At 33.4% G+C, this 10,006-nt stretch overlaps 1 protein-coding gene across 1 annotated transcript in view; it reads left to right on the forward strand.

The window, feature by feature from the left end:
* Positions 1 to 10,006, forward strand: part of LOC106467522 (atrial natriuretic peptide receptor 1-like) — a gene marked incomplete at its 5' end in the record, with an annotated part of 105,955 nt that overhangs the window by 55,855 nt on the left and 40,094 nt on the right. Inside the window, one exon of the mRNA XM_013927885.2 lies at positions 5,952 to 6,111. Coding sequence (XP_013783339.1) covers positions 5,952 to 6,111 — 160 coding nt within the window. The remainder of the gene's footprint in view (positions 1 to 5,951; positions 6,112 to 10,006) is intronic.

A 10,006-nucleotide genomic window follows, 5' to 3' on the forward strand; every position in this document is an offset into this window, starting at 1 on the left:
AGCTTTGCGCGAAATTTAAAAACAAACAAACAATCCAAGAGCAACACGTGAAATATAACTATTTAACACAATTCTGTTCAACACAACAGATCAGATGTGTTAAAAACGTATCTCTACTCAAAATATGTCTGTAAATTGATGATATGAATCTGACTCAGATTCTGCCAAGTCGGAGTGCAAGGTGAAGATCATGCGAAGAAGTAAAATACTTTTGTCCATTGTACAGTTTGCACATTGTATTTACATAACCTCTAGTATTTCTGAGATGGTAACCGTGTATCTGGTATTTACCTTCCTCTACCATGAATTGTAGCGAAATAATCAATTAGGGTAAAATGGATAGTTGATAACCCTGACATCAAATACATAATACCATGTAGAATGGCTCTCAGTAAAAGTCGTAGCATGCGCACTTTGACTCGTCATTAGTGCAGATAGGATTAAAATCTAAAGCACCCTACCTTTTATGTATACTATCATAGCTGCCACTGAGATAAAATGTAAAAATAAATAGTAGCATCAAAAGTAAAATTAATTGAGAAACCAAGAAATTCTTATGAACTGCCAACTTATTCTTTTCGCACTTCGATTTAGATGCTGACCTTGTGGAAGTAAAGCCTTTTCTTGAAACACTCAACACTTTTTTAGTTTTGCTATTGTTTTTTTACTTTATTTAGATAACAACAATATGGACGTAATGCTTTTTCTCACACTTTCAGCTCTTCCTTAGTTTTGTTATTGTTGTTTTTAGTTTATCTAAATAAGAACAATATGGAAGAAAAGCCTGTTTTCATACTTTCAGCTCTTTCTTAGTTTTAATATTGTTGTTTTTACTTTACCTAGATAACAACAATATGGACGTAATGCTTTTTCTCACACTTTCAGCTCTTCCTTAGTTTTGTTATTGTTGTTTTTACTTTATCTAGATAACAACAATATGGACGTAATGCTTTTTCTCATACTTTCAGCTCTTCTTTAGTTTTGTTATTGTTGTTTTTACCTTATCTAGATAACAACAATATGGACGTAATGCTTTTTCTCACACTTTCAGCTCTTCTTTAGTTTTGTTATTGTTCTTTTTACTTTGTCTAGATACTAACAATATGGACGTAAAGCATTTTTTCACACTTTAAGCTCTTTCTTAGTTTTGTTATTCTTGTCCTTATCTTTCCCAGATACTAACATTATGGAAATAAAACCTAAACTAATCTATAAATGAAACTAAGATAATGTAAAAAAATATTTACTCTTTATCGAAATTTGTCAATATCAAAATACACAGTAACAAAGTGTTACAATATTTGAAACAATACGATCAGCACTTTATTTGTGACCCTTCTTCCAACAGTGTAACATTATTTGAAACAATATGATAAGCACTTTCTTTGTGACCTTCTTTATTTGAAACAATATGATCAGCACTTTCTTTGTGACCCTTCTTTCAAAAGTGTAACATTATTTGAAACAATACGATCAGCACTTTCTTTGTGACCCTTCTTTCAAAAGTGTAACATTATTTGAAACAATACGATCAACACTTTTTTTGTGACCCTTCTTTCCAGAGATCCGAATATTTATATTTCTCGTTAGTATTTTTCTTGCCGACGCTGAAATAGCATTAAAAAACTGAAAAGAAGATACAAGAATAATTATTATATTAACATATAAATAAAACTATTAATCTTGAGTTGGCTGGAATATTAACAAAGGAAACGAAGAAACTTTCATGTTTATATCTTAATATAGTCATGGGCGCCCGCAGGAAGGGGCAAGGGAGGGTCACTTGACCCCCCCCCGGATTTTCAAAAATAAAAAAACTAGATATATAAAATTATTATTCTATGTTATTAGAAAACTATAAGGTATTTGTATTTCGATTTCATAATTTTTCCAAACTTCAGTTACTTTACCCCCTTAAATTGTTTTTTAGCGGGCGCCATTGAATATAGTGCTCTGTTTTATTAAATTATATCATATATATGTGTGTGTGTGTGCATGTTTATTTGTCTCTCTAGATGTTCACTTGCTTATCTGTCTGTCTATTTGTGTACTTGTTTTTCTCTGGCAATACGTGTACTTGTTTGACTTGAATGTCTGTGTGCTTATTCATCTATATGTCTACATATGTACTTGTCTATCTGCCTGTCTATATGTGTGCTTGTTTGACTTGACTGTTTATGTACTTTTTTATCTGCTCGTCTATATGTATACATATTTGACCAATATGTTTGATTTTCGTTATTTCTCTGCGCCTGTTTATGCTTACTTTTTGATGTATCTCAAATTTCATATACATTTGTTTAATTGTTTTATATTTGGACGGTTAATGGGCGTATATATTCACGCATATTTAACATCGTATGGCATTATATGTTCTGACCTTTAAATGTTGAGACCATGTTCCACGTGTTTAAGCTTTTTACTACACGTTTTATTTAACTTGTATGTGTATTTCATATACAAAGACTTAATTGAGTAACGCTGATGATTTACGTATGCCTGGATGCTTATGGATCGATGAAAACCTTATAATAATAATGTTATCAGAGAAGGATAAACCATCCACGTACAAATGCTGGTTAATTATTCTCCAATAGCTAATACTTTCTACTTTTAGCCGTGTTAATTATCTACAAAATAACTGTGCTTATTACGAAAGTGGAGATTCAAGTTAATTGAAAAATACTCTAATTGAATGGAAGACTATGTTATATTTAATAACATGTTAACTGTCTTCGAACTTTAATGAAAATTATAACTTTTTTCCCAGTTTGTTTTTATTTGGAAAGATGAACCGTTCTCGTGCTCACATAGCATTTTTAAAACAACAGTTATCTGACATCATCAATTTGTTCATGTTCACTTCTATTGGCTAACACAGAAGGTTGAAAATGTTGTAATAAATTATTTTGAATATGCAACCACAGCCAATTTAAAGTTACAGTGTAACAGAATGTATCAGAACTATATTTTGACATTGTTCGACGTTCGTAGATAGTGCGATGCCACAGAAAATTCATCGCTTTTGAGAAGGGTATGTGACAGTCCTTTCCAGGGAAATATAATTTCCAAGATGGTGATATCTCTGATACTTAATGGTATTGGTAAATGAAGAAATATTGATAAACTTGGGGCACCAGGACCATCCAGAAAGAAACCTGTAAAACTTCGTACCGCAGCAGAGGTAAGAAAAGTTCGGCATCTTTTAACGGGTGAGAATCCAGGAACATAAGAGTTAGTGAGAAAATACGCTCACACGTCTCAGGCAACAGTACGCAACACAATCAAAGAGGATCTCCGTCTGAAAAAGCGACACATTTCACGCGTGCACGAGATGCTTTCACAAAATATCCGTTCAACTGTCGCCTACTTCAAGTAGCTGCAGAATAAAATGAGTATTCATGGTATTCTATATAAAGATATACCAATAAAGTTGCCGGACACAACACCTATACATTTATTTGCGATTAAACTGTTGATACAAGTGTTGTGAAACCGCCGTCCGCGTGCATTAGATATTATTATGTAAAGCTTGCAGCGTTGAGTGGTATGATTTGGACAGGACAACCCCAGCTTAACATCGGAGTCGTTTGTAATGTAAGCTTTGCTGCAGAGCTATTGTGACGATGAGGCTCCAAAATTGTTTTGATATAACGTATTCAACCATATAGAGTAATTTACACTTATTTGATATAAATTTATCTTTAAAGATAAACTGGATTAATTATATATATATATATATAATACTTTACATCGCAATTTCCGTCGTAACAAGCTTTTGCATAGAAGAGTGAAGTCCCTCTTAGACAACACATTTTAACAAACTTTCCATACACCCTGCTCCAAAGATAGACATTGGCTCCCAAGAATACGTTTAAGCAAACCAAAAGTACAGAAATCGATATGAGTATCATCGTAATACTTGGACAGTGTATGGTTGGATGGGATTGTGTGTTGTTGTTTTTCAGTCATGTTTCTCGACAAAACAACCTTTGATTTTGAAATATGAATTTTTTTCCACATCAAATCCATGTTTGTTATCTTCTTACGCCTAGCTTCTTTAAAATGGCTTTATGGGTCTAATGGTTCTCTTTCGTAATCATAGTTTTCACTTTGCGGATGAGGATGTCGCTCCGGATTGGATGTAGGGATGTGTTTTCGGAACTCATTGATGTTCTTAACGCTAATTTTTTACGCTTCCGTGGAGAATACTGAAGCCTTACTTTTCGACATGTTGCCGCTAATATCTCTACATCGTTTAATAAACTGGGTATATGGATAAATCTTTTCGAAAGGTATTTTTAATGTCATTCTAAACATGGGACACCTGTGGTTGCATGCACGTTCGAATGGCAAGAAATGTGTCGGTAAATATATATATACAGGTGTGACGTATGTCGACAACGGTTAGCCATTGATAGAGCTTGGGATTTTCTTTTTTATTTCGTGCTAGCAATTTAAACTCTTTCGTGTTTTGAATTCAAAATAAAAGTTCTGTTGAAGTTATTTCCTATTGAAAGAATAGCTTCGTGAATGACATTGGCTGGTCTTTAACACTATGACACTAAAAAATTACACATAGTCACACATGTTGTGGAAGATTGAAAAAATCTAGCTTAACGTCTCCAATTTTTTCATTAAACACACAAATACAATACAGTCCTGTTTTAGCATCCAAATACAATACAGTCCTGTTTTAGCATCCAACTGCAATGCAGTCCTGTTTTAACATCCAAATACATCACAGTCCTATTTTAGCATCCAAATGCAATACAGTCCTGTTTTAACATCCAACTACATTACAGTCCTGTTTTAACATCCAAATACAATGCAGTCCTGTTTTAGCATCCAAATACAATACAATCCTGTTTTAACATCCAAAGAGTAAAAATACGGTATGAAAGAAAAAGGTTTTGCATGATCACACACGGTGAGAACAAGCCGTCGCTCCAAGGGTATGCCACTTAAATTCTCAGTCCTTGATTTGTAAAACTAGGTCTGAGCATCTTATTTCGTTTTTATTTAAACGTTAAAGTCAATCCACTTGCTTACCAATTTTTATGCTATAAGAAAATAAGTTCGTACTTCATTTTTAATAGATAACATCACAGTACTTCATCCATGAACTGTAGGAGTTTGTTATAATGATATTTGTATTGATCCGTGAACTGTAAGAGTTTGTTATAATGATATATGTATTGATCATGAGCTATAAAAGTTTGTTTTACTGATATATGTATTGATCCGTGAAGTGTAGGAGTTTGTTTTAATGGTATATGTATTGATCCGTAAAGTGTAGGAGTTTGTTTTAATGATATCTGTGTTGATCATGAGCTATAGGAGTTTGTTTTACTGATATATGTATTGATCCGTGAAGTGTAGGAGTTTGTTTACTGATATGCGGATTGATCATGAACTGTAGGAGTTTATTTCAGTGATATCTGTAATAATCACGAACTGTAGAAGGTTGTTTTACTGATATATGTATTGATATGTGAACTGTAGGAGTTTGTTTTACTGACATATGTATTGATCCGTGAAGTGTATGAGTTTGTTTTAATGGTATATGTATTGATCTGTGAACTGTAGGAGTTTGTTTTACTGACATATGTATTGATCTGTGAACTGTAGGAGTTTGTTTTACTGATATATTTTTACTTCTGACATCTCCATGCTTAGTAACTTACGAGGTAGCTGTGTTTGAAGCTGTTGATGTTCAATGTCACTGTAAACTTAAAGAAGAAACGCTATTATGATGTGTTGTCATGAGCGAGCTGCAAAATTTTGACGATCATTATATTAACTTTCCATAAATCTGAATTCCTCAAGTACACGTACGGGGTTCTTCACATTAAGTCACTCGTAACGTAAACGATTGGACAATTAAAATGACGGTAATCAATTCCACACTACTAAGCTTTACCTTATACTTTGCATGCTCTTCTTTTCAGGGTATGGCCTATTTACACAGCAGCGAGGTCCGTTTCCATGGAAACCTGATGTCATCCAATTGTGTGGTTGACAGTAGGTTTGTATTGAAAATCACGGACTTTGGTTTCCACAGTCTAAGGGTTTCTGATGAGAATGTTGATTCCTATGATTACTGGAGAAGTAAGTGAAATAATATTAAAAACCTTTTTAGTGACATATCAGACAAAATTAAGAGTGAAAACATAAAAGCGGTTAAAACAATTGCATTCATCCCAAATGCTTACAAACCTGTCAAACATTTCGACACAATCTAGTGTCTTCCTCACTTGCTACCGTCTTTTATATCAAGTAAATTGATTCATTAAACCAATGCCCGAAAACTTGATTGATATATCTAAATAACTTAAACAAGTATACATTCTCTGTGAAATTGTTAGTACATTCTAAGAAAAATGCAAACATTTACAAACTTTACATTCATTGCCTAAAAAAAAAGGAAATATAAAATCTTCATCAGTTTTTTTTTTTGGTGTGTGTGAGAACCAAAAAGAGCATCCTGCACAAACTTTACATCAAATTCTTCCTCATATGACACTCTATCATTAATTTACTGAAACAGTAAGCACATCATCATGTTTATCCAGATTATGACACTCTATCATTAATTTATTGTAATAGTAAGCACATCCATCATCTTGTTTATCCAGATTATGACACTGTCATTATTTTACTGAAACAGTAAGCACATCATCTTGATTATCCAGATTATGACACTCTGTCATTAATTTACTGAAACAGTAAGCACATCATCTTGTTTATTCAGATTATGACACTCTATCATTAATGTATTGTAATAGTAAGCACATCATCTTGTTTATCCAGATTATGACACTCTATCATTAATTTACTGAAACAGTAAGCACATCATCATGCTTATCCAGATTATGACACTCTATCATTAATTTACTGAAACAGTAAGCACATCATCGTGTTTATCCAGATTATGACACTCTATCATTAATTTATTGTAATAGTAAGCACATCATCTTGTTATCCAGATTATGACACTCTGTCATTATTTTACTGAAACAGTAAGCACATCATCTTGTTTATCCAGATTATGACAGTAAATACTGAAACAGTAAGCACATCATCTTGCTTACCTATATTATTCTTTTACTTGTATCTAACTAACAGATATTACTTAGTACAAAAACAGAAGGTTTTGTCTGTTTTAAGAAAGCTCTTTTTTTTCCCAAATGCTAATCTATTAGGTACGAAAACTGAGAATTCCTCACGTGTAAATGTTGTGTTCAAGATATATATATATATATACTGGCTATAGGTAAAGGACAATGGGATATTTGGTGTGATGAATTTTATAAATTTATCATCTTGAAGCCTATAAAGCCTATAGTCAAATAAGGACGGACAGAGTCGCTGTTGAGTTATTTTCTGTACAGTCTCATCACTTTTTTGATTTACGAACATCTTGGCCGTATGCTGATAATACGTGAGTACGAATGCGTATTTTAAAGGCCTGAAGCTGAAAGTTGGCATGAATGCTGAATAATTCATAAAATATTCTTAAGTATATACACACAGAGCATTTTGTGTTAAAATAAGTCAGATCAATACATCTATAAATCATTTTATTATAAAAATGTTCAATATTTTAAAATTGAAATTATTTTTACGAAGAATTACGAATTAACGTCAGGTACAATATGTAAGTGTTTTTGTTTTTTTGGGTGGATAAAAATTGTTATAGTAAATTTAGCCAACGATAACTTGCTAGCCATCACTAAGATGAAATTTTGAATAATATTTCTATAAGTTATTTGACGTAAACAACAACTAATTGTCTTGCTTTTTTTACAGTTTGGAGTTTAGTATATTGTAATATATATATTGTGTAATATATATTTAAACTCGACAACGTGCTTTTAGCAACAAAAATTTGTTTATTAATAGAAGTTCCCCAATAGGTCGACAAGCCAGTGGTCAGTTTACGCTCAAATCTCGGGTTCGCTTCTCCCTGGTGGACAGAGAGCATATAGCCTATTGTGTAGTTTTGCGCTAACTGTATCCCTAGTAATGTGTGGGTCTTATCACTCAGATACCTCTGCCACTAAGAACACAATCTGCAGTAATTTGTATCATACATTTAATTATTTATCTGCCCTATTTGCGCAATGCTAGTTGTTTTATCCTTTTTCACTAACTTTAGAAACTATATAATTGAAATTACATATTTATTTAATTTAATCATTTAATTCTCGAACCATTTTTATCCACAACGAATATCGCTTTACGTATAAAAGTGTAAAATGAGTGCTCCATAAAGTATAAAGCTATGTATTTTTAATCAAATAAAAAGTGAACTATTCTATAGCATAATTAGACAATGTAATAGTTATACTCGTTTGTAATTGTTTTCCCTTTCGAGAGTTGCCTTCAATTCGCCAGATTAAGGAACTATTTTAACAAGACATTTTACAACTCACAAGACGGTTTTCATCTTGTTTCAAAAAAGGGAAATATATAAATGTCTCTGTTTCCAGAGAAAAAGCCTTACTATTGTGTTTTGTAGTAGGATTTTACCAGTGTATACACTATTGTGTTTCGTAGTAGGATTTTACCAGTGTATACACTATTGTGTTTCGTAGTTGGGTTTTACAAGTGTATACATGTTCTATAGTGGAAATATATAAATGTCTCTGTTGCCAGAGAAGAAGCCTTACTATTGTGTTTCATAGTAGGATTTTACCAGTGTATACACTATTGTGTTTCGTAGTTGGGTTTTACAAGTGTATACACTATTGTGTTTCGTAGTTGGGTTTTACAAGTGTATACATGTTCTGTTAGCGCTTTGGTGACTACTTTATGTGTTAGTTTGTTGGTGACACTGACCAGTAGAAAATAGACTTGTTACAGTTATCAAACTTTGTTATAAGCTTTGTTGAGTGTTATCAGACACTGTCATTTTTCCACAGCTAGACATAATTCATACAGTTTTCTAGAGTTGATCTCTCTTTCTTTTATATATCATGGAAGCCACTTGTATACGCGTGATTTCTGACACTAAACGAAAATCCCTCTTGATTACGTTGCACACTGATGTCTAGAATATGTAGACGACTTTTGCCACTTGTATTTGGGTTCGTGGTTTCTCACCTGTTACAAGACGCCGCACTTTGCTTGCTACGGCGGGGTACGACTTGTTGTAACTCTCTTTTTGGATGGTCACTTTCCTCAAGCTGATTCATATTCCTTTGTTTTCCATGGTCATTAAATTCTAAATCCCCAATTTGCACACACCTTTATGATCTGAGTTAATGAATGTTTTGTGTCTTATAGAGCTGTTATATACCATTCCCCAAATCGATCAATTTCCGGTGGCATCACACTTCATATGTAACGCCAGACAATGTCAAACTGTAGTCCATATACGATTCCATTCCACCGCGACTTTATATCGGCCTATTTACATATTCAAAATCGTTTTTATATAACGTATTTAACCCTCTGTAAAACAAAATCCATAAAATAAATACTTGAATTAACCTAGGACTTTACAGCAATACATTGTGTACCTGTAACGGAAATCAGAATAGCAGAATGCGCGCGTGTTAAAAAAAATAATGGTAAACAAATGATTCAACAAACAAGCTGAAATGAGAGCGTCTTCAAAAATATAATCACGTTTGAATTTGTTTTGTTTTGAATTTCACGCAAAGCTACACGAGGGCTATCTGCGCTAGCCGTCCCTAATTTAGCAGTGTAAGACCCCAAGAGTTGGCGGTGGGTGGTGATGACTAGCTGCCTTCCCTCTAAAACATGCTCGCCCTTTCAGCCGTGGGGGCGTTATAATGTGACGGTCAATCCCACTATTCGTTGGTAAAAGAGTAGGGGTGTGACGGGGATTCGAACTCGCGACCCTCAGATTGCGAGTCGAGCCTGGTGCTTCCGTATTAAAACATATAAATAAACATAATGATGTGCTCTTCTCACTTTGATGCTGTGGTCATTTGTCCAGCTCTGGGATAAAAAAAAAACAACAGCTTACTAATTC

This window comes from Limulus polyphemus, unplaced genomic scaffold (assembly GCF_000517525.1).
Source record: "Limulus polyphemus unplaced genomic scaffold, Limulus_polyphemus-2.1.2 Scaffold2644, whole genome shotgun sequence".
Lineage (NCBI taxonomy): Eukaryota > Metazoa > Arthropoda > Merostomata > Xiphosura > Limulidae > Limulus > Limulus polyphemus.